Genomic DNA, 25,043 nt, shown 5'->3' on the forward strand with positions numbered 1-25,043 from the left:
TCTCATCAGCCTCAGCTGTACATTGACTCTAGGATTAATTATCACATATTAACATCCCGACATGATGAACTCTATTAAATGAACATGATATGAGTGTGTTAGTATGCTGATGTGAGCATTGAGCTCTTGTTGAATTTAAAAAATATATAAATATATTTTAATTTAACAATTGAAAGTCACGTTCCCACACATAGACTCATTCCATGTGGTGACACCAGTGATTGAAGAGGCCGACTCTGGGGCCATAATTGTAGTCTTTTATTCTTCCAAGGCACAGCAGATGTGTTGGCAGGGCTAGAAGCTATCAGAATACATTCAATATGTGAATGACCACGTCAGGTACACAGAACTACACCCCGTCACTCTCAGCGAGGGGTAAGTGGCTGCTACATGCTCAGTAGACCCAAAATAAACATAAATGAAAAAATGCAGTTTTACATTCTGTGCTATTCAGAGCACTGACCCCAACCACCACAGGGACGGCTCGCTTAAACTAAGTGAAGACGCTTACAAACAGGCACACGTACAAATTCTCCATTTAACAGTTAAATTTACCTTTGTAAAAATAAAAACTTGAAATGAAACACCGTTTAGGGAATGAAAATATGCATTCACTGATCTGGTTGCACATCATATTGATTTTCCTGTTATAAACCTTTAAACTGCTGTGTAATTATTCCAGACAAAAACACTCCTTTTAAGCAGTTTTTTGATTTAAACCTATTTAAAAAAAACAAAAAAATAGACCATTGCATCAATACCTGATATCGCATGAAAAGGTTTTTGTTCTCAAACCACCGGGGTTGTTTAGTGATGCTAGACAAAGTCCAAAAAACAGGATTTTGGATGGCAGTTTAGAATAATTGGTTTTGATTAATTTTGGGGCGGGGGGGAATCCCAACAGTTCAACTGTTACAGAGCTAGTGCAGAAACGAGACAATACAATATGTTAATAATGAATGCAAAGCAGTAGAAAGCGCGCTCTCTCTCTCTTTTTGCTAAAAAAAAAAATTTAAAAAAAAATAAGAACACAAAGTCTTCCAGGGTCCCTAAAGAAAAGGGTTTGTCTTGTTGTCTTCAATAACCTGGATTTTTAGCGTAGAGAGAACTTTATGAGGCTTACAGTAATAAAAACAAACCCTTTGGCATTTGGCATAAAAACAAATAACTCAAAACACATAAAAAAAACTGCTGAACTAACCATGAATTTTACTTCACTGTCACTCAAACCGCCACTGTCAAGTATTAAGTATCAACCTTCCTGTACTCAACACAAAAAACATTTTTGACAACCTTTTTTTTCGAATTCTACAATTGTATTAGAAACTATCATTTGCCTAAGAATCACAACACTTTTAATCCCAATTTGAGTATAAACTCCACTGGACATCGGTGAGGATTGTCATCTGTGAGTCCACAGTTAAGAACAGTGTTATTACTAAAAGTAAACATGAGGAGTCGTGAGCCCGTCATCAGGTCACGCACGACTTCAACACTTTAGTGTGAAACTCGGTGAGTAAGGCTCATCGCTAAGTGTTGCCCATAAAACAAATAATTAGTGTATATACAATAGACTATAAGAAACTCTCCCTGAAAAAAAAGTAATACAGTGAATGAAAATTAAATGTCATCTAGGAGATACTATCTCTATGTCATTATTTGCTTTTATAAAATAGAAAAAAATTTCATGCAAAAAATATATATACCTGGGATTTGGATAAACTCTTGTAACACAACATACCATAAAAATATATATTAAAAAGTCACAGATAAAGGGAGCTGGAGAGTAAAGCGGAATTCACTCTAAACGATAAATGAAACCTGCTTCGGGACCAAATCTAATGGTGCGGCTGCACACGCCCAAACTGTAGCGGAGAACGGATCAAAATCACCGGCAGGTTCCTCAAGTTAACCCATGACGACTGTACTTTAAAGTACTGTACTGTACTTTTACATGAGGTGTGTGCTATCGACGTGTTTGATACTTTCAGTGACCAGGATCTGTTCATTGGTACCAAGGGGTCTTGCGCACCCAGCGAAGGGTGCATCCCGAGTCCGTGCGGATCTTGATGGAGGCTGCCTCCGCTTCCCTGACGGTCTCCTTCACTGACTGCATCAGATTCTGGGCGTTATGGACCAACATCTCTGTGGCCTGGTCAGGAAAATTTTTGGGAAGTGAAGCAGTTAATAAATAACATGAGAGATGGGACAAAAAAGTAGAAGTTATTAGCAGTGGAAGAAAAAAAGTAAAAATACAAATACATGAACGTAAAAACGCTCAATGCATTGCGTTATTAAAATGTTTATATTTGTGCCTCAATTTTACTACTGTAGCTACTCAATGTGGAGATATTTTTGAATACTTAATATAACGTTGGGTAGTTCAGTCCAGCTTTGGGGTCTGACACTTTTCTCTACTCGTAAAAAATAACACATAACTTGACCTCTTGGAGCCTTGAACAAATTCAGTATTTGCATTAAACCCTCTTTAGATGTTCAGAGGAGAAAGTTTACAAGATTCAACTAAATATTGGTTTTTGTAAGAGGTCACAATCCAAGAGTGTTGTGAACCACAGCTTGTGTTTTTTAATGAATGAAATCTTAATCTGAAAAGTAACGTTTAACTACTTCTTAAAATTTGTAGAGTATTATTAAGTAGCTTAAAATGGGAATATTCAAATAAAGTACAAGTGCCTTGAAAGTGTACGCAAGTGTAGTACATGAGTAAATGTACTTATCTACTTTTCACTACCAAAGTTATTATAGAGATGCTCTGATGCAATATGTTGAATCAGTATCTGCATCGATATTGACAATATTAAGTGGATCAGGTATCATGTCATGTCATGACATCAAATACAGTGTTTTTTTCTTGTCATTATAAAATCCGGTGATAAATCAGTTGAATTAATTCAGTCACAGTAATGAGCAGATACTCTAAAGTTTAAGTGGCTGTATCAGGAGATGTATGTTTTGTTTGTGAGTTTACCTGCTCTGACTCCTCTTCACTGATGTTCGTCCGTCCCAGCATGGTGGCTTTGACCGTAGAGAGGATCTTCAGCTGAGTGCTTATGGTTGGGATGCGCTCACACACCTGCGGTGGCAGAAAAATGTGTGTAAAGCACCTTTCTGCACGAGACAAAGAGGAGCGTTCGGTGTGCCGTCTCTGCATGTCCTCACCTGCAGCAGATTCGTTCTGATGCGTCTGTCAGTGCACTGCTTGGCCACTTCTTTGGCCAGTCTTGTCACCTCGTCCGAGGCCTTGGCGATGTCCTTGGCACACTGAATCAGCGCCCGCTTGTTCCCGCTTCCGCCGCGCACCAGCCGAGACATTTCAGCCATCAGCAGGGCCATCCGCTTGGCGGCCGCAATGATGTCGTTGCCCTGTGGGAGAAGCGGCACGGGGGAGATGAAGAAGAGCTGTGCGCAGGATACTGGAGAGAAGCATTGGCTTTTGGATAAAAGATGAGAATGCAAGAGAAGCATATGGGTCATGTTTTCCACACATTTTTCTGATGATAAATCCAAAATGTGGGATACTAAAAACAGTGTTATCAAACATTTAACAAAATGCTGCTGAATGAATTTAAATTGCAAAAAAAAGCAAAACAGGCACAACATCTTCAAGCGTGTTAACAGAAAGCTGCATGCAGTGCCAAGACAATTCTGGAATTTGTATCCACAGTTTTTGGGAGGGAAACCATGTTGAGCTTCTCGCCCAATTCCCCCTCCATCACAGTGAACCTGAGGTTAGTACCCGTGAGGTGATGTTCACAATGCTGGAAGTTCCACACACCCTGAGACTACAAGAAGCAGGAGCAGGCGGTTGAATTGGGCAGGCAGGCGGTCTAACAGCAAAGCTACGTCACCCAGGAGTCTTTGGGAAACTGTCATCCTTGGCTTCACAGGTTGGCCAGACAACGAGTGACTGACAACAGCGATAACAGCGAGTCGGAGCGTCTGGCTCCTCCTTTAAACCACTTTACCTAATCGTGAACATAGGGGAGGGACTTGTGAAGCAAGTACCAGTTTATCCATGTGGTGCAGAAAATACAAACTTGCCATTCCAACAATGCTCGACCTTCAGTGCATCCTTAGCATGGCATCGGCATGACCGCGTGTCAACCATGTCTGAGTGTGATGCAACGACAGTGAAAGAGCAGCCACAGCTGGTTGGAGGTTTCAGTGGTAGTGACACAGACACTGAGTATCGGCTAGTTCAATGGGTGCTTCTTTGTCCTGCAGGGTTTTTCTTTTGTGTTTGCATGCGTTGATGTGTGAGAGTGTGCGTCTGTGTGTGTGTGCCTGCAGGTCAAACTGTACTTTGTGATCCTCCCAGCAGCTCCAAACACTTGCAGCCATGTACAAACACTACGTGACCCACATCTGGTTGTGAGCGCTCGGCTGATGTGCATGTATGTGCGCAGACCTTGCTGGACCACTTGCGCGCCTCCTGGTGGAGAGCTTGGGCAGCTGCCAGAATGGGTTGGTTGACAGGTTGGTTGGAGGGCATCATCAGCAGCTCTGGCTCATAGTCATCCTCACCATCAGTAAACTCATCTTCATCATCTACCTCCCTCTCCTCTACTGCCTCCTCATCCTCAGGCTGGGCAGGGCAGGGCAGGGGTGGAAGGGTTGTTGCGGGGTGGGGGGGGTCGATTGGGATGGGAAGGAAAGGGAGGGCGGGAGGAGAGGGGGGGAGGGGAAAAAAGGAGGAATGTGGAGAAAAAGGGGAAGGAGAGAGCCAGGGATGGCAGGAAGGGAAGGAAGCATGGGAAAAGGAAGCATTTAGTACAGTATGAGAGGCACTGGATGGAAGAACAGAAGACGAGGAGAAGCAAACGCAAGAACTGAGAAGAAGCAGGGAGAGGGGAAGGCGAAACTGAAACGCACGGGCAAAGATGGTTTCGGTCGGGGAAAGAAGGAGGAGAGAGGAGTAGGTTTGGGAAGGCAGCAGGTGGACAACGCGCCTGACTCTGTTGCCGAGGCCGAGTTGACAGTTTGTAAAGCATTTGCACAATCAAACACGGTCTAACTGTAACCAAAACCTGTGGTCGCCGTCCTTTTAGTGGGTTCAAGAGTCTAGACATGTGTAGTGTGGCCATGGGCCATTGTCAGAGATATTTTGTGCCTGTTTTCCAAAGACACCGCTGATGCATGGATCATTGAACAGGTGAGGAAAAACTGTCAGGAGAGTTTTCCAGGGAAAAGAATGCAAGAGGGCATTATTACTGCATAATCAATGGTTATATACACACAGTATAACTGTTCCTATACATGGCTCCGCCGTACAAAAACACTTGGACACACATACACAGAAGAAACATAGACACCAATATAGACAAGAGTGTAAGAGTACAATGTCTACTTCAAATGTAACATGCTTGTTCTCTCCTTGACTTTACTGCTATACACGGGAGACTGGATTGTGTCTCCACTTTTTCAGATATTAACGCCATTATCGACCTTAGAGTACATGCCAACATCTCAAACAGATGACTGTTTCCAGTTTGCCCTTGAAGTAAGAATTGAGCAAGTGACCCACACATTTCTGGATCAACTCGATTCCAGGAAAGATTTTTCTGGGGGATATTCCCAGAATGTGAGAAAGCACTTAAAAGGCACGTAAAATCCTGGAACCATTTCAGTCATGTCTGCTAGTATGACATAGAGATGTAATTTTACCCAGATCTGTGAGTATGCCCCTTGATTTTGAAATTGTATGCATTTTTTTCACTGATCGTGCAAACTGTACGTTTCTCTTTGTGTTTGTGTGAACTGACCTTGCTGGACCACTTGCGAGCCTCGTCGTGCAGCTGCCTGGCGGCCACCATCATGGGCTCGCTGAGCACCTCCCCGGCCTTCTGCTCCGGGAACTCCTCGTCCTTTTCCTCTGGAGGAGGGGGCCGCGGCGGAGGCACCTCACCCTCTGGCAAGGGGGGCTTGGGTGGCGCCTTCTCATCACTGACCTGGAATAAACACACACACAGACACGTATGTTACTTACAAATATGTAGCTGACGAGCAGAGAGATGGATAATTAAGACTTGATCATATTTGTCATCATACAAAGCCTCTGTACCTGTTTCCACAAATACATACTAATGTTCCAGAATAGTTTGAAAGATGCTGCAATTTGATGAAAACGCTGCACACTGGACCTTTGTATCGATATAAACCCCATTGCCTGTAAAGCGGTTTGTCCAAATGTATTTTTCTACACATCTGATGGCTTGCATTTCATTTGCACTTAACACAGAGGAGCAGGTTGGGAAACTTGGTGTTATCCTTGAATACTAAAGAGAGTCAAATTTACACTAGTGATCATATCTAAAAGCCAACTGGACTATGGTGACATTCTTCTGACTGGTGTCGTGTGTGTGGCCCAAACTACTCCAATTTAAAACTCTTTACATTTGTTACCTTTTCTGCCACAGATCTTATTCACTTTTCGCTTTCCATCGTACTTGTCTGACTCAGTTGTCCCTTGTTTCCACTGGCTCAAACCTCATGACTGTTCTCAAGGTCAGAACTGAAAGGCGTGACGAGGCACCCTCCGTTAATTATGCCATGAAACCATGGAACAGTTTAACTGGTTGAAAATCTGATGTTTAAAATCTCAAGACAACTTTTGACCATTTCTCTCATTTGTCTTATCCTGTCTTTTACATAAAACTGTGTCCTGTTGTATTGTATTTATCCCTGCTTGAGTGTGAAATAAAGTATATATTATTTTTATAATTATACAATTAAATTGAAATCTGAACATGATGCAAAGACTGAACATTTACCACCATTACTTATATCATTAAAGACTTTGGAAATTTAATAAGGGCGTAACACTGAAAAAACTATTCTTCTTAATCTTGACCAAAAAAGACTTGTTTGCAGTTAAGAAAACGGTTTCCATGACCTTTAAAGGTTGTTGATCGCTTGGTATAACTGGCCTGTGGTTTGAAGCATTTGTTTGCATTTCATTCGATCTAAACATTTTTTTAAGGACATGTGGATTTTGCACTGAGCAGCTCGACTCGAGCAGTAAATTGTTTAAGTTCACTGATACGAAAAGCTGATGAGGAATACTTGGGTTTCTTCAAATGTAGTTCCTGTGTGTTAATGTGAATTGTAGAAAGTGTGTTTGTGTGCTTACATGGAGCTGGTCCAGGTCCGGAGGTGGAGGAGGGAAATCGGGTTCCTGAGGTTGGAAAGCTTCTCTCACTTTTCCCACTGCAGCCAGGATCCTCAGACACGAGTCCAAGTAGGCCTTCTGCAGAGCTGCATAGACATTCAAAAGAGAATATACTGAGTCTTTCTTGTTCACACAGCACACTATCTTAAACATGTGTTTGCGTGGTGTATTCTCGTACGTTTATCTTGTATGTTCCCAGCCACTGCCTTGGCGTCCATCACCATGGGTGAGATGGTGTGCGAGAGGATGTCTGACGCGTGTTTCACAGTGTCTCTGAACCGCGGATCTTCGGAGTTCTCCACTTCCCTCTTGGCCACCAGCAGGACCCGATTGGCCCGTCTTGCTATGCTTGTTGCTCCGGCAACTAGCATTTGGGGCTGAACGTTTGCCATGGCAACTCGGCACTTGTCGATGTCTTTCTTTATGGCCTCCTCGGAAGCATCTAGCAGAGATTTGGTGTCGATGGCCTCGTCCACCAGACCTTGAAGCCACAGAGAGACACGAGAACACGCACGCACGCACGCACGCACGCGCACGCGCGCACACACACACACACACACACACACACACACACACACACACTTATTTGAAACCTATCTCATATGTTTTACTGAGTTTGGAAAATCAAAATGTTTCAGGCTGTGGAATTGTCAATAATCTAAGTAACAAGAAGTGTATTCTCACCGGTGAGTCTTTCCACGTTGTCAATCCACTGGTTCTTCATGGTGTCAAAGTGCTCGTACGCTGCTTTGTTCCCAGGATTCTTCAACAAGATCCGAGCAGCAGAGGTCACCTGGACGATCGCAAACATGTCAGTGACGGCGTGTGACAGACTCGGAAAAGCGTCGCGTTTCATCAGCGTGAGCAATCAAGAAAAATCATGGACACCGAAGCAAACAGGAGCACCTGTGGTGTGAGCTCCCTGGCGTGTTTCACTGCGGCGTGTATCCCCTCCACTGTCGTCTTATTGGCTGCTCCCACGGCAGCAGCCTTCTCCGCGGTCGCCCCCAGCCGACCAGCGTGGGCCTCAAAGTTCCCTGCACGCTCATCAAAAACCTACGGCAAACATTAATGTTGATATAGTCGACAACTGAAAACACAACGTTTTATTGGGTTCCCATTTCTTACAAACCCGTCTGCATAGTGCAGAACCAGAAATACTGACCTCCTCCCTGTTGGGGGCATCAGGAGGGGCAGTGGCAGCCACAGCCAGCAGTTTGATGGGGGTGGTGGTGTCACTGAACACATCAGATACCTCCTGGGTCATCACCTCCTGCATGTGTTGCCTCAGGTCCTGGGGGGATCAGAATGTGTTGTCCACTATCAGTCCACTAGATGGAGCTCTGCACCAATACTTCCAATAATAAGCACCATGCATGCATCATACATACAAACCCAAGACACCTTTTTTTTTTTTAGGAAAATATTTTAATATTAATATTCTAATATCCTTTACACACATTTCCCTTGAATTTAGCCTGTATATTTGGAAACTTAATGATCATCACTATAAGTTAAAAAACAGCACACGTTTCTATTGACTGTGGAGCTTAAACATGACCCCTGATTCATTTATAAAATCATGCTGTGTGTGTGTGTGTGTGTGTGTGTGTGTGTGTGTGTGTGTGTGTGTGTGAGGCCGCTAAGCTACCTTGAGGCTGTCCTGTAGCTGTGCGGCTGTAGCTCGTGCATGAGGAGCCTCGGCCTCTCCCCTGCCGGCCATGTCTGCCAAAGATGCCATTAGGCCCTCTGTTCGGTCGCAGCGTCCGATCATATCCTGACGATATGGGCCTAACAAGCCTCCCGCCAGCCTCCTCCCCTCTCCAACCATTCCTCTGATTGCTGCCTGACCTGGAGAGAGACACAACAATAATAGTCATTCTCACATCACACACCTCGGTGTCCAATAAAACCCCAGATATAACAATTACTCATTTAGACATGGAGCAAAAATTGAGGCCCAGTGTTTCTGTATTTGCTGGTAACAACGTCTGATATGTAACAGTAATACAAGGAGTGAAAAATGACCGTGGTTTATCCATCGATCAAAATTAAAATCAGTTCAGCATCTTATCTCGCAAATTAGAGGTTGCTGTATATTGTGGCACATCATGGCCTCATGAAGTTTCCAGGAAGTCACTGTGTTATCAATATCTATAGTCTTTGTATATATCTTCTAAGAAAGTGCGCGGCAGGCAGGTACCTGTGTTCCACTGTAGGATCTCATACTCTGCTCCCATAGGGAAGCATGGGAGACAATAGGAAATAAACAAATCACACAACAGGGATACATCAATGGGCATACAACAAGGCATTAGAGAAGTATGTCAGGTTAGTCAGTCGGTGATTAGCGCATGAGATACATCCTTTTAAGGAAATGGCATCAGTCACCATGATCATTTTGTTTACCACTTTCAGAAATGTTTCCTGACTGGCAGACATTGGTCTCCTCATAGCTCGCATCTTTCAAGACCCTGTATGTGATGGCTAACCACAAAGAGATGCTGCCACATCCCCTTTCACACGTCCTCCATCATCCACACACAGGAGGCCGACAAAGGGCATAGAAGGTCAGAGCGTTTATTTTTTAACCAAACAACCACATCATCCCTCCCTTGAGCCGCCATCCGACCTCACTCACCTACTCCTCTGTCGTCCAATCCAGGGTTGTTCGCCCAGCGGAGGGCCTGCTCCATCTTGCCCTCCAAGGTGACGGCGGGCTTGGCTGGTCTCATGTTGGCCACGGCCCGGTTGGTCTTCGACTGCAGGGTCATCAGCGCCGCCCCGATCTGCTTTGCCAATGCACGGGCCTCCGGACTGTCCCCTTTACCCCTGAGACAGTAACACAAAGAGAAATGAAAAAAAAAAAAAAGTCCAGGTCTATAAATTAGCTGTTAAATAAAGATTTCTATCTGGACTTTCACTATTCCCCTGTTAGTCTCTGTCCTTAAAGGAAAATACCACCACCAAAGGCTGATGCCACTTTTCCATCTGCTTTTCTCAACATTCAATAAAATGATGTTTATATGAATCTAGACTAAAGTACATTAGTTCGAAAGACTACATCATTTTAATATTTATTTTTTGACCTTGAACAGTCAGTTTTTATAAGGTAATTTGGGCATGATAAATCTTCAGAGCCACATATTCTAAAAGTACGACCTGTTCCAGATTAGATTTCGCTTGATTAATCCCCAGAACTCTTCTAGTGTACTCACAGTGTCACATTTTTTTTTTTCTTTCAAAGTTCAGCTCCATAATTTTGGTGTGGATCTGGAGAGCAGCTGGGTTTGTCTCTTGTGGTTTCCTTTTATGGCCAATACATGCAGTGGAGGTGCAGAACATAAAATATGTTCCCTAGTGGTGACTCATCTTGCCATGATTCACTGACCAGCAGGACAAATTATTTGCCTTGCTGTTCTGAGCCCAAACTGAAATTGACTTCAAATGTGAAATGCAGCAGCATGAACCTTTAGCAGAGTGTTATTTTCTCTTAAGGGCTAAGTAAGTTTTGATCCCCAAACTGACCCACCACGTTACCACCATAGCACCATCTGTTCCACACTATATTCAAACAGTTCAAAACCTTATGGTAGGGCTGATGCCCAAGGTCGACACGCAACAACATATTGTCCAGGCAGGTAAAATATGCCAGCTACTGGTGGCGTGAGGTTGCAGTTTGAGCCTAGAAATAGAGGGTCTAAGAGTTATTTTTTTTTAAATCGCATAAACATCAACATTCATGCATTTGTCAGGGAAGGGGAAATCATACTGTTTGCGTAGCTCCACGAGTCTGGCGGTGAGTCCTGCGATCTCGCTGATGGAGCGCAGGATGTCATCCCTCTCTTTGGGGTCTTCACACAGATCAGCAATGCGTTTGGCCTCTGCAAGTAGCGCTCTGATGTTCTCTTCCCCCTCTGGGCCGCCGTTAGGATCAGCCAGCCAGGCCTAATGAATGCACATATATGACTTAGTTCTCTTCTGATGAAATAAGCAGCATACATCTGTACCAAAACACCGCAAGAGAGCTTCAGCAATGTGAAACTTCGTATTGAATATTTTAAGCATTTAGCCGTTTCTTTTATCCGCATGTGCTTATAACCTAAAGCCTTCACTGAAATTACCACTCCACTTGCTTCGCAATGAGCTAGAACAAGAGAGGCAGAAAAGGGATACAAACAATGCAGGGAGGAGGAATGATTCACTGGGGAGAGGATTAATATGGAAGAGTGTGTTTTGTCTGACCTGTGCAGCGTCCAGCCTCCTGGCAATGGCCTGCTTGGCGTTGATAAGAGCCTCCAGCCTGCGCGCAGCACCGTCCACTTTGCCAAATAGCAGGTCTAATCCCTGCGAGCACTGGGCTGCACGCTGCATACAACCCGGGCTCGGGCCCTGGCCTCTGTCATACAATAAAAACACAAACACACATGTGATGTGACAACAAAACCCCCCCCCAAAAAGTTAAACTCTATTTCTCTCATACAAACATGTCACCTGGCTCGTAGATCTGCGATCTGGTCAGTCATTTGTCCCAGAGCCTTCGCGGTTGCCAGTATGTCTTTCCTCTCCTTCCCAGCACACAGCTCTCCCACCTTACCAGCTTCGTCCAGTATCACACGCAGGGCAACCTCACCGTGGTCACCTAGGGACGACAAGACGGCATAGGATTCGTCTTTGGAATAAAGTCTGAAGAGCTGATTGAGTGTTTCAGCATGACGAAAAGAAAACACAGTTACCTGGCTGTCCATGAGGGTCTCTGAGCCAACTTTTAGCTTGTGCCATCTTAGACTCAATCAAAGCAAGATATCTCTTCAAAGCCTCCATGTCCTGAAGGTAAAGAGCAAGCACAGCGTTTTGTGTGTGGGTATTAAATCAAAAGGTACCACGTCACATTATGGTGTGTTGTAAATGAGGGTTGTCAGCAAACGAATAGTCTTAAGTCATTAATTCACAACTATTTCAAGTTATAGCAGGCTTTGGGTACAGTTTAGTAAAGCACATTACTTTTGGGTCAGTAATACATTTTGGTTTTTATCTTTTTGTTGACAGAAAAAATAGAAGCCATCACCAGCCCTTTCCTTTAAAAGTAACAGATGTTTATTTTAATTATTACTAATTCATTGATGAGTGACAAACATTTATAGCTGCAAACTGTTTTGTTCAATGCCAAACTAATAGGCATTGATATATCATTACTGTGATAAAAGCCCTGTTGCCAAATTTATGAGTTCATTGTTGACTGGCAAACCAAAGCTTACTTTCATTAACATTCATTATTATTAATCCGTAGTTTATAGTTGTGATATGTTGTTCAAAATAATAATTATTGATGATAAAGGGGGGAACTTAGACATTTTAAGGAGGGATAACAATCTCACATCTAAAATGCCAAGAACACTTTTCATTGCTTTACACCAGGTGGAGAAAAAATTTTTTCCAGCACAGAGGAAAATGAAGCACTTAAGTGGAGTTGTTCAATAGAGCCCATCTATTATGGATGTGTCTGAACACCAGTTCATGTATATAATTCATGACCAGAGCAGAGGACGGTCATCGAGCGGTTTCCCCCGCACACAGACAGTAAAAGCGTATAACAGCTCATAGACAGAGTATGTAGTATTACACGTGCACACACACACACACACGCACACACACAACCACCCATCCACCCACCCACGCACGCACGCACGCACGCACGCACGCACGCACGCACGCACACACACAAATATGAATTTGCATATAAGATATATAAGTTACATCGCTTGACAACTTCATTAACTGTCATCTGTTTCATGCCATTTGACTCCAATGGACATCTGGGGACAAACAAATGTACATATAATAATACAGGTGATGCAGATGAAGCATGTGTACTATACATCGTCACACCAGCTAACAGTGAGTGGACTAGAACACATGACATACTTACTGTTTAACACCAGCATGACAGATATATACACACATATATGCTGTATGTCAGCATTTGGTCATATTTAATTCTCTATATAGCGCACACACAAATATACACACTTGCATGCTGGAAACTGCAGAGGGGGAGAGAAGCAGGCTTACCTTCTACAGGGAGGAAAAGAATGGAGGAGGAAGGTAAAGAAAGAAAAAAGAAAAAGAAAAACCAGGAGTTATACTACCGAGCAAAAAGAAAAGTGGAGACAAAGTAAAGAGTGATTGTTTTAGAGATGCTCTCTACGGCACAGCGTTGTGTGGTTGTCTGTGTGCCGACCAGCACTCCAAAGCAAAAGTGAGTGATTTTGATCAAAGGTATGTGGGGAGATTTTCTTTTTTAAGTCGGGGTTTAGGGTATTACAGTGCTGCACAGGTCAGACTGTACCTTATTGGCCCACGCGTCTTCATCCCACGTGGTGAGCTGTAAGACTCTTATGATCTCGTTGATTTCAGCGCTCATCTTTTCAAAGATGAATCTCCTGTTCCTCTCCGCCTCTTCCACACCGGCACCCCGACTGCTCTTGGTTGCGACAAAAATCTTTATGGCTGAGGACAGAAACATTAGTGTTTTCTTTTTGCAGCCACAGAGGAGCATAGATGTGTAAACAAATGCATAGAACTGTTAATGAAAATCACTCATTAGTTGAAAATAGCTTGCGTTGTTGTTCTCCTAGTAGCGAATAATCATAAAATAGACCCTGTGGCAAGACTATACAAGAAAAATATTGACAGCATCGGGTCTCAATAGAATTTTAAGAATAAGAATAATGTCAAAATTACAATCACTTAAGACTGTAGTGGCTTTAAAGCTGTATGAGCCAAATAGAATAAAAATATTATAGGTTTTTATGGCAAACTTTTTATTAAACAGTTGAATATCTACTCGCATCAGCATATTCAAAACAACATTAATATTCATTTCGAGTCACATTTCTTGATCAATGCTAAGTCTAATGTTCTGTTCTCTTTTAGTTCTGATTTTTGTCTCCTCCAGTTCCTGAAGGAAATGAATGGCCATCTGGCCGCTAAACTGCTCCACTATGGTTTCTATTAACTTTGCAAGGAGGGGGCTTGTCAGTTTTTTTTCCGCCTGCTGACAGCAACTGCCTGCTGCAGCCCAAAGTGACATGAGAGCCATGAGTGAGAACCACAACAATACATTTACTGTCCATTAAACCGAAACAATGGGCTGAATGTCAGTAAAAAAAGCTCTGTAAAGCGTTGGGGAACATAAATGATTATCTGTGGGTTAATTAAATGTGACCAAGTCCTTTGTAGTAGAAGTAATCACCCATTGTTATTGTGGCAGTTTCTGATTATAGCCGCTGGTGATCTTGAAAAGCCAAACTAGTCACAACTTTTTTTTGACGCAACACCCACAGTGAACATTCATGTTAGAATGCACAGCTGGGACAGAAGCTGCAACAGTGTGTCTGTGTTCTGGTGCAGAATACAGCATGAAGGACGCCAGAAGAGCAGCTAGTGGTTGACGCGTGTGTGTGTGTAGTCAGTCTGACATCCCCAGCAACTAATGACTGTAATTATGTGCGTTGCTATGACAACTGTTGGATGCTCGGTGACCTGCAATGTCACGTGTGGATGCATGCCCACCCGCCTGCACACACACACACACACACACACACACACACACACACACACACACACACACACACACACACACACACACACACACACACACACACACACACACACACACACACACACACACACACACACACACACACACACACACACACACACACACACACACCTGATATGAGAACAGGCAGCAGCTCTTTGACGGTGGTCATGGAGCTGACTAGCATCTGCCTGTGTTCTTGGTGCGTCAGCTCCTGCTGCCTCTCCTCAATCATCTTTGACATCTTGGTCATCCCTGAGGAAAGAGAGGGAGGATGGTGTGTGTTTTGGCCGGTGAAAGTCAGAGGTTGCCAAAATCAAAACCAAACAGCAGTTGGAAAGCAGCAAATGCTAATGAGAGAATGGGTTTGGCGTTGGCGTCACGACATTAGCTACGCTTGAACAATCGCAGGCCAGGGGCACCCGTCAGTGTTTTCACCAAATGAGTAGTTCGAACACATCCAAACGTCATATCGCACAATGACGGCATCAGTCAAGTGTGAGAAAACCTTGGCATCAGATTTCCTCCAGCTCGTTATGCCACACTGACAACACAAATGACCTTTTACCCGTGATGATAAATATCCTGTTTATGCTCCCGTTCTCTCGCCAGTGAAGACTCTAATCATGTGTTAGTGTTGGCTTTTTCGAAAATATCGTGACCAATGCCAAAAAGCATGATGCATTTGCAATGACCTTTTTAGATTTTAGTCTAATTGTGGATTGGTTCAAAACTGGAGGGAGGAGGTCCCCTGCAACACCACATGCTTGATTTTGGCTGCAGTTTAACTGCAGGAAAGTACAAAATTTTTGCTGACCTGGACCAAGGTTCTTGGTGTAAGTGATGAGGTCTTCCATGGTCTCCACCACCTCAGCTACGGTCAGATACTCTAGGATTCCTTTACATACTCTGATTATCTTACGCACCTAAAACACAACAGAGACACAGTCACGACCGGATGAGATCACGTGTAGAAGCATCAAACAAAGGCTGATAATCGTGATGAGAGACTAACTTCTTTATTAGACAGCAAACTTCAATGTGTGAAGGGCCTTTTTTTAGACAGTGCTGAAGTTACCCTGTAATTTGTGTGGTTTCTTTGTGTGTCTGTGTGTGCGTGTGTGTGTGTCTGCACAGTCTTGTGATGATCGTCTTGTGACTGCGTGAAGTTGCTCTTTCAAAAATGCGGCTAGTGATGAGACATGAGTGAGGACAATCACGTGCCCGATGTGATTTCACTTACAGAGCTGCCTTCAAATATTCAGCACGTACGCTTGCACGGCAACACAAACACACACACACACACACACACACACACACACACACACACACACACACACACACACACACACACACACACACACACACACACACACACACACACACACACACACACACACACACACACACACACACACACACACACACCTTCCTTGCAATCTGATACATAGTATATCCTAACATACACATACACATACATAGAGCCAGCCAGCCAGACACACACATACAGTGCACGCACACGCACACACACACACACACACGCACACTAGCACAGACGCACACTTGAGTTATGACAGTGGGAAGTCATCAGAGCTCAGTGATTAGATCTGGCTGCATCTGAGACTCCATTACAGACTTGCTTGAAGCTGAGCTCCTCTTTCCTCCGTACGGTTATTTAAAGCTTTATTTCCCTGAAAGATGCCACACCTCTGAAGTAAAAGTGATTCTCAGGGGTCACACATGGAATCTACAGGGGCAAACACACACACGCACACACGCACGCACGCACGCACAAACCTCTGCCTCGTCAAAGGTAAGGAGCAGGTCGGACGTTCCAGACAGTATCCCTCTGGATCCGTCGATCAGGTAATCTCGCGCGGGAACTGAGTATGGATCTGCCTTTAGCATCTGCGCAGCCTGGACGAGCTTCGAGCTCGAGTTCTCCACCCTGAAAAAACACAGGTGGCCCAAGACGAGCGGTCAGGATTTAACCCAGCGTGTACATTTACCAACAGCAGGAATTTATCACTTAAATAACTCACATAGATCAGAGCTGTCAGAGCTGTCAGAGCTGGTTAGGCTCAGAGAAAAAATATAGATTTTGCAAAGATTTTTTACAGTCCGCACATACAAGAAAATTAAAGGTTAAAGGTGAACCAGGGGTGATCTGGGATTAATAGTTTTTTGTAGTTCAAATAATACAACTAATTACAAACAATTTGCAAATTTCTTCCTTGGAGGTCAATGATTAGCTTAGCCTGAAGAAGGTGATGGATATTAAGGGCACTTCAATAAAGCCAAGTCCCTCCTGTTTTTGACCCTCGTCGGTCAGGGTATCGATGGCTGCTGGTTCAGCTATATTTAGTCAGGTTCACATTCCCACAAGCCCCCTCCTAAGCCATGTGAGTCAGATTTATGGTGTGTATGTGTGAGTGAGCAGTGAGAGAGTATGTTGTGTGGATCTGATGTGAGGACTGGACCCTTTTCTTAAGACTAAAAAGCTAATTGGGATTTTAAAAATGAGCAAAATCAGGGAGACAAACCCAACAGATAATACTGCTGTAAATTCACACTTCACACACACAACACACACATACAGGCAAGCATATACAGGCCGATGTCTGCTGTAAGTCTCAGGATTGCTGAGTGGCAGCTCTCAGCCAGCACCCAGAGTTCATGTCGGCTTTCTGGGATGCAAGCTGGAAAACAACAAACAGCCACTCTGTGCTTTCGGATGCTGGAGCGGGATAGTCGTCCGCACTCGGCCTCAGAAGTGGCTCTTTGTTGCAGCTGGGAATGCGGCCACTTTTTCCGACCATTAAATCGCCCGGAATCCTCCTTTTTTAACAAGTTCTCTGTCTGCTGAGATGAAGTGGATCATATACATAATTTTGTCACAGGGTATTTTATGTGAGTGGTTGTGGGAGGAGAACAGTAGGAGGAATAGAAACGAGAGCAGAGCTTTTTGTTCTCTGAACAGACTTACTTAATGAATGCAGGGGGCATGTCTCTCTTCATCACCTGGTCTTCGGTGGTCTGAACCGTTTCCTTCCCCACCTGCAGCACAACACACACACACACACACACACACACACACACACACACACACACACACACACACACACACACACACACACACACACACACACACACACACACACACACACACACACACACACACACACACACCACAGACAATTTGTTTTATTATCATTATCTGCAGCAGGACAGGAAATAGTATTAGAGTGAGCACTAATAATAGTCTGAAGGGTGAGCGGGTGCACATCAATTCACACCTATTTCAACCATGCGTGCATGTCATATCTCCCAAGCCTCGAGGGGACTCGGCTCTCTGTTGTCCGACATGGGGGCAGGTCAGGGGAAAGACGTTTATTCTGCTCTAAATTGACCCATATGTGCCCCCGAGCAGGCAGCCTGTAGTGATGACATCACCTCGTCACCAGCAGTGCATGAATAACGCCCCAAAAACTTACGCTGAGAGTGAAATAATTATCCACCATAAATCAGGCACAAATGACTTTCGGGACCTGGGAGTGGTAAATGAACGTGTTTCCTTTTTACTGCACTAATCAAACTTGACAGTCATAAGTGGGAGTACTCATTCTTCTATTAGAGGTTCTCGCTTTTTCCTCCGCATGTGCACCACAATGTTTTTAGGAGTGTGATTCACACTAATAACTTTGATGTTTTCATGCCCTCAGATTTATTGCAATTCATTAAGGAGCAAATGATTAAATAACCTAATAAATGATTGATTGCACTTTTCTGAATAGCTTTGGCTGCATTCTTGCAGGAAATTAATACTCGCTCTCCAGTCAAACATTTTGATGTCAAGTGAATTTGTGACAGAGAAGCTAATTGAAGTTGTCCAACTCAAATATTATAGTATATATTCTGTCACAGCAAAACTGTTTTAAAATGATAATAATTTCAGCAAATGTAACAGTTAACTGTTTGTCATTTAACTTCTTTTCCCCTCTTGCCTTGTTATTTGTTCTGCCGCCTACATTTTCTTTCTACTGAGATGATGTATTTTTTTAAACTCCAGAGACTTTATTAGCCGCACACTCAATTATTCAACAATCTATATCTTATCTAATGCCTAGACTGGTGGAGGCATACATACATAAAGGCGCACGGACTACAAAACCACACACCCACCCCCACACACACACACACACACACACACACACACACACACACACACACACACACACACACACACACACACACACACACACACACACACACACACACACACACACACACACACACACACACACACACACACACACACACACACACACACACACACACACACACACACACACACACACACACTCACACTCGAGTTGCAATTACAGTGAAATGATGACTTCAGTCTCTTGGTGCTGTGTCGATTAAAGTCAGTTAATAGACTTCCTGGCTCCAGAGACTCGGGAGGCCGCCATTACAGAAGGCGTTCAAACAACAGTTTCACAGTTTCACCTCCACACCGACATCCAACCTACTGTATCTGCTATCTGAAAAGGGCTATATAAATGGTCCATTTACAATCCCTTTAAAGGGACCAATCAAGTTCAAGTGTTCAAGTATGAACTTGAACCGAACACCAGTAAAATGTAAAATCTTAATCAGTGCAGCAACAAGACACACCCTGATAACGTGAATTAAATGATCATTCTACCCCTTCAAAAATAAGAGTGCACTTTACCACTTTTTTTTTAAGAAAAAGGTAATTACAAATCTGTCTGGGCTTCAATTATATCGCTGGAACGTTGTAATAAATGCTCAATCTCTTAAGGGACATGATTCAAATATCCAAGGCCTCAGCGTGTCTTAGGGAAGTTCCTGCTTTAAAAAGAAAGTACGCTGATTCCCAACTGTTAAATGCGGAGAACGCATCTCTATGAGTAGAGAACAGGTTGATGAAACCCTTCGGAAAAACCTCAGCAAGTCAGGTGACCGGTCACAGAGTTTCCTGTGTGAAGCACTTGGCGTTGATAATCTGATACATAATTAATGTGGAGATAAGTGGTTTGTTGGACACCCTGGCGGTGTGATGTGTGTGTGAAAGAACAGCCTGCAAGAAGTGACTGCTCCTGCGGGAAAAATGACAGCTGTCATTCATAGCTGACAGAATACAATTAGCCTGATCGTGTTTGCAGGCACCGGCTCTGATGGGGCTGCAACTTTTATTCTCTCTTTTCTAAAAGTCCAGTCAAAGAATGATGGCGAAGACATATTGTTTTTCATACAAAGCATCCAGGGATTATTACAAAATATAATGAACTGCCATAGTTTAAACTACTTTGTAGTTTGTACTGTACTAAGTCTTCACGACTTGGTACAGTATACTGTATGTGGTCTGACCGGCTCCTGTATTCACTTCCCATTGCAAGATTTAAGACTACAAAAAGGATTTGTACTTCTGGCATTTTCTAGGATTTTTTATAACAGGTAAAGCTCAGATGTCAGGGGTCATACCATGTATTACTGGGAAATGTCTGCACACATCTGATACATCACAATATCAACAGAATCACAGCAGTGATGTTTTTATATTTTATTCATTGAAAGTTGTCAATCCAGTGCTTTCAGCGAGTATCTTTGGTGCGGCCCATACGTAAGAAGCTTGACATGCGATAGCATTGAGTCGTGCTCTTTGGCGCCTGGCGATACACAATCGGAAAGGTGTACTGTAATCCAGGCCATCACCTGGTGGTGTGTGCAGTGTTTGATATCAAAAAGCCAACCATAAGACGGGGTTGCGTCAAGATAAAGCCAGTTCACCTGGGCATAGTCAGAGTTTTAAAGCGATGATAAATTACCTGTTCCAAGAAGACACTGTAGGTCAGGGACCCTGCCAAAGACATTCTGTCAAGTATGTAAGTCAAGCTGTGCAAATAATGATTCATAATTTTTCTTTTAGGGAATACATTGGAGTAAACAACCATGTATCTTAATATGTGAGGTTCCAAGATAGATGGGGACCATTGCGGCATGCTTCCCCACTCCATCTTCCTCACCTCTCTACTGTGTGGAATCAAATCCTTTGATGAGTTTATCTGTTAAGCAGTGAAATGTTTAAAATGTGTATGATAAGTACCAGAGACTTAAGTCTCAAGATTGTATTTGCCAGTAGCCCAAAACATATGTTATGAAACGAAGAAAAAAATGCAAATATGCACATACTACTGTATATGTGAAACTGTTTAGTTCAATAGAGCTGGAAATAATTTGTCCGGCTACTTGTGGCAGAAAACGAAATCACACACATTTGACATATATTGGTCAAAGCCATAAAATGTTTTAGCTAATGTGTGTTGGCAAACTGTTTCCAATTTGCACATTTAGCAGACCCCAGAGGAGTCTCACCTGGCGAGTGTAAATCCCATCTCACACTCTTTTTTATCTCTGTTTTTTTTCTCTCCATCCACTCCTGAGAGCTCTCTATCTGCAAAATACTGCACTGCACATGTTCGTCACCTATAGTCACTAACTGTGTCTGTCTGCTGTGTGGTGCTGAACAGGAAGTTCATATTTATGAGATTATTTTTTTTTCTCTGGAAACAGCTGCCAACTGATGCTACCGCTGGAAACAGTGCTGAACGGATGCGAGTGTGAACAAAAACAGTGAAGTTGTGATACGTAAAACCAAAACAAAGAGCTGAAAGGCTCTAAAATTGAAAAAAAATGATCAGCTAAATGGTGGTTATCAATCAATAAACCAACTTACAAACCATTTCAGCTGTTGAAAACGAAATAAATGTAAATAAGTTACATTATGCTAATATGAAATCTAAGCCAGGATTCGATTTAAGGGCGACTGAGGAGCGGAGGAGATTTGTGGCCTCATCCTTGGTCCGCCAGCGAACGAGAACAACCCAGAGATGACTCATATTTATATGGGGGAGCAGGACAGTTGAGGACAGTGTGTGTGTGTGTGTGTGTGTGTGTGTGTGTGTGAGTATGGGGGGTGGAGGTTGGGGGGATTGGACTATGTGGCTTGGGAGAATCCAGTCTAAAAAGACACTTTCCCTCCTGCAGAGTGCCGACTGTCAGTGGTCACTCAGCTTCCTCTCCACATCCCTCATCTCCTTCCCCTCGTTCTGCATCACACTGTTTCGGCAGTTTTTGGTCGAGAGTCTCACTCCTCGCCACTCTCCTCTCCTTCTGCCCCCCAATCTTTCTGCTCAGTTCTGGCAGGGTGCAGCCACTTCACTCAACGGTAGATCTATTTATTCCTTCCTCCCCCCTCCCCCCAGACACACTCAGACTCTCTGTTGACTCCTTCAGGAGCACAAACTTCTCGTACACCACCGAGGCGGCCCTGTCTCTGTCATCAGCCCGACTTCAGCGAGCTCACACTTCAAACCAAAGGCACCAGCAGCATCTTTCAGATCTTCGGTTGAATAAGCGACAACCCACGCGCAACCTCTGACAGATCGAGACTGACACAATCTTGTGTGTGTGTGTGTGTGTGTGTGTGTCTAAGTGTCTCTGTGGCCTAGTTTGTGAGTACCCCCCACAGTCAGCCCACCCTGGATGGGGTTAACAGTGTAATTGTATCAGTGTGCAGTGGGACCCTTGCGGTGACAGTGGCATGTCGCTGTGCACTGCGTTATGTCTCGGCTCAAACTGTGTAGAACTGAATCAGCTTGCTAAAATAAAGCATATGCGCTCTGAAGTGTGTGTGTGCTTGAGGATTAGGTGTCCTTTACATCCAATTAAGTCTGTCTACCCAGCAACCAGCCGCTGCTGATTTTACACACGCTGTTATCAAGCACCTTTTGTACTCTCCGTCAACACCTTCTTTTCAGCCACTTCTTAACCCTCACCCCTCTATCAGTGGGCCGCACGTCTCTCCATCACCTCCTCTTCAGCTGCATATTCAGGCATTTAGCCGGTGTCATCACTGTAGTGTGTGAGTGGAAGGTGCGCCTCAAAGCTCGCGCCCCCAAAAACACACCCGTACATGCAATAAGCTGGGGAGAGAGAAAGACATTTTTTACCTTTCTATTTCCCTTTTTTCTGCCTGACACCCCAGTGTCACTGTCTTTAGCCCATATCTCTCCCCATAGCCTCGCATCTCCATCACCCGTGACCCAGCGACACGCCTGAGGCCGCTATTAGCCTCCTTCTGCTCACTGTCTGGATGGATCAGCTGCATGGATCAACAAGGACAAGCAGAGAAAGGGAGAGCTGGGGAGGCGTGCCCGGCAGCAATGGGATACCAAGGACTCAGCGTATAGCTGGATGGTCTATTGCATAAAAAGGGGGGTTTTCATCAAGACCCTCCACTGAGTCTGAGTTCCAACTGAATGGTCCTTTCCATTATCAGTTAATGAGATCATTTATCTTAATATAAAAAATGATATTTATTTGTTTCCTCTTACACGATGTAGACAATCCATTCACACACCACTGCAAATCACACAAGAACAAACTTGTTCTTAAAGAAGAAAGACTGTTTTCTTTTTTGTCGCAGAGGAAACGTGACCAGATGGGCAGCAATGTGTGACCCGTGTGTTTCAGCCTCAACACAGGGAAATGCACAATCACTAAATTCAATCAAAATTGACCAAACTCGAGCACACGCCGCTCCTCCCTGAGTCTGCCGCAGTTAATCGTGATACGGTCTGCTGCTCCGAGCGTGGCACAAAAGGAAACATGGAGCCCGGCTTCTCTTTTTTTCCCTCTGTCAGGTTGGATAATGAAAAGGTGAGCGAAAAGAGTTTTTCCTCCTGTCTGCTGCTGATTTCTCCTGAGTGAGTGAAGCCCTGCCGCAAATGCATCAGTTACGACGACCCCTGATCAGCAGTAATGACGTGGCCTGTATTGATCTTTCCAGTCAGTGCATGCGGAGGAGACTGACTGGAGCTTACAACATGACCATTTATAGATGACAGAGGGGAAAGTTAAAGATGTGGGGAAAAGGGAGGGAGGGAGGAGTTACTAGATGAAGGGGAGAAGTGGGCGTCTGATAAATGTGTATCTAAGAGTGTATCTATTCTCTGTGGAGGTTATCACAGTGGAGGGTTCCAGTTTATTAAATTCATTGTTCTAGAAACTGCAAATTCTGCAATAACCCAAGTGAGTTCAGTGAAGCTGAGAGCACAGAAAAAACAACAGTGCACCTCTCCCCTTTCCCCCTTTACAGGTCACACACTGTGTGTGTGTGTGTGTGTGTGTGTGTGTGTGTGTGTGTGTGTGTGTGAGAGAGAGAGAGAGAGAAAGAGGCACATCCAGTTCATTCAGTCAGTCATTGCTTACGCCCCACAAACTTGATTATCAATTGGGACGCGCACATACACACACACACACACACACACACAACAACAAACACACACACACACACACACAACATACACACACACACACACACGCACACAGAAACTATGGGCTACCGCAGGAGCTCGTGAGACGCGAGGAGCGTCAGCTGGTGTGTTTATATGGCACTTTTGTATCAGCAAAGATCAAGCTGGCATTGCCATTAGCTCATGTGGAAGCCTCTCGCAAACTGACCTGCTCCATGTGTGTGTGCAGAGCGGGACAGTTTGATGAGCTGCTTTTCAAATAACCGATGACCCTGATGGAACAAAGCCAACAGACACCCCGTTCGTCTCTGCGCCGTCGGAAGTTCGGGTGGTACATGTCTCTGTGTGCGCGGGTGAACTGACGCCCCTGCTTTCGAACTCGGGACTCACCCGCACAAGGTTGCTGACTGCCGCCTGCACCGCGGCCACCGGCACCGTCAGGTCCGGGATGGCTTTGCCGTCCACCTCGCCCTCCTCGTGCATGATGACCAGGTGGGAGATCTGCTGGGCCACCGGCTCCAGGATGCTCTCGATCGTCTTGGTGTGAAACACCGGCATCGTGGGCGACTTGTACCGCAGCTCTGACAGACGAAAGGCGGCTGGTCGCTCCAGCAGTGAGGACCCTCTCCTCTCCTCTCCCGTCCTCTCCTCACCGACACTGACGGGAGGACGAATCCCGAGTTGCCAGTACAAGCCCCTGAGAAGACCCCGTCATGCGTCTCTCCTCCCCGGTGTGCAGCCTTCTCCTCTGGTGAGCACCTCAGTAAAGGCTGGGCTCGGACGGTCGGTGTCCTCCGGTGGGAGCGACCCAAATCGTGACAGAAGAAATCACCACCCTCCACCCAATCACAGCGAAGGAATACAGCTGCCAAGCGGGTTGGTGGTGCTGGTGCGCACTTGCTGGTGCGCA

General features: G+C 44.4%; 1 protein-coding gene across 9 annotated transcripts; it reads right to left on the minus strand.

Moving 5' to 3' along the window:
• Positions 1-243: 243 nt before the first annotated feature.
• LOC118283401 (vinculin-like) lies at positions 244-24,972 on the minus strand. 9 transcript variants are annotated; one of them, XM_047335307.1, is made up of 24 exons: positions 24,524-24,964; positions 17,779-17,849; positions 16,590-16,740; positions 15,610-15,718; positions 14,925-15,047; positions 13,539-13,699; positions 13,262-13,264; positions 11,926-12,016; positions 11,684-11,831; positions 11,435-11,588; positions 10,962-11,137; positions 10,776-10,874; positions 9,831-10,021; positions 8,841-9,040; positions 8,355-8,483; positions 8,096-8,245; positions 7,874-7,982; positions 7,368-7,670; positions 7,151-7,275; positions 5,784-5,969; positions 4,430-4,606; positions 3,181-3,384; positions 2,990-3,094; positions 244-2,152 (listed from the first exon to the last, which is right to left on the minus strand). In XM_047335307.1, the coding sequence occupies exons 1-24, from the start codon at positions 24,689-24,691 to the stop codon at positions 2,006-2,008; spliced, it is 3,480 nt and encodes a 1,159-aa protein (XP_047191263.1). In that variant the 5' UTR covers positions 24,692-24,964; the 3' UTR covers positions 244-2,005. The 9 variants fall into 9 exon arrangements, 8 of the variants coding, with proteins under 8 accessions (XP_047191263.1, XP_047191266.1, XP_047191265.1 ...); XM_047335310.1 differs by lacking the exon at positions 4,430-4,606 and having other exon boundaries at positions 24,524-24,966; XM_047335309.1 differs by lacking the exon at positions 13,262-13,264 and having other exon boundaries at positions 24,524-24,963.
• Positions 24,973-25,043: the final 71 nt, after the last annotated feature.

Source organism: Scophthalmus maximus, chromosome 10 (assembly GCF_022379125.1).
Source record: "Scophthalmus maximus strain ysfricsl-2021 chromosome 10, ASM2237912v1, whole genome shotgun sequence".
Lineage (NCBI taxonomy): Eukaryota > Metazoa > Chordata > Actinopteri > Pleuronectiformes > Scophthalmidae > Scophthalmus > Scophthalmus maximus.

Coding starts and splice junctions, on each gene's coding strand:
- LOC118283401 (XM_047335307.1), bottom strand. CDS start 24,691: ATGCCGGTGTTTCACACCAAGACGATCGAGAGCATCCTGGAGCCGGTG. Junction 16,741..17,778: donor ATGCCCCCTGCATTCATTAA/GTAAGTCTGTTC, acceptor GTGTTTTTTCAG/GGTGGAGAACTCGAGCTCGA. Junction 8,484..8,840: donor AGCTACAGGACAGCCTCAAG/GTAGCTTAGCGG, acceptor TGATCCCCCCAG/GACCTGAGGCAACACATGCA.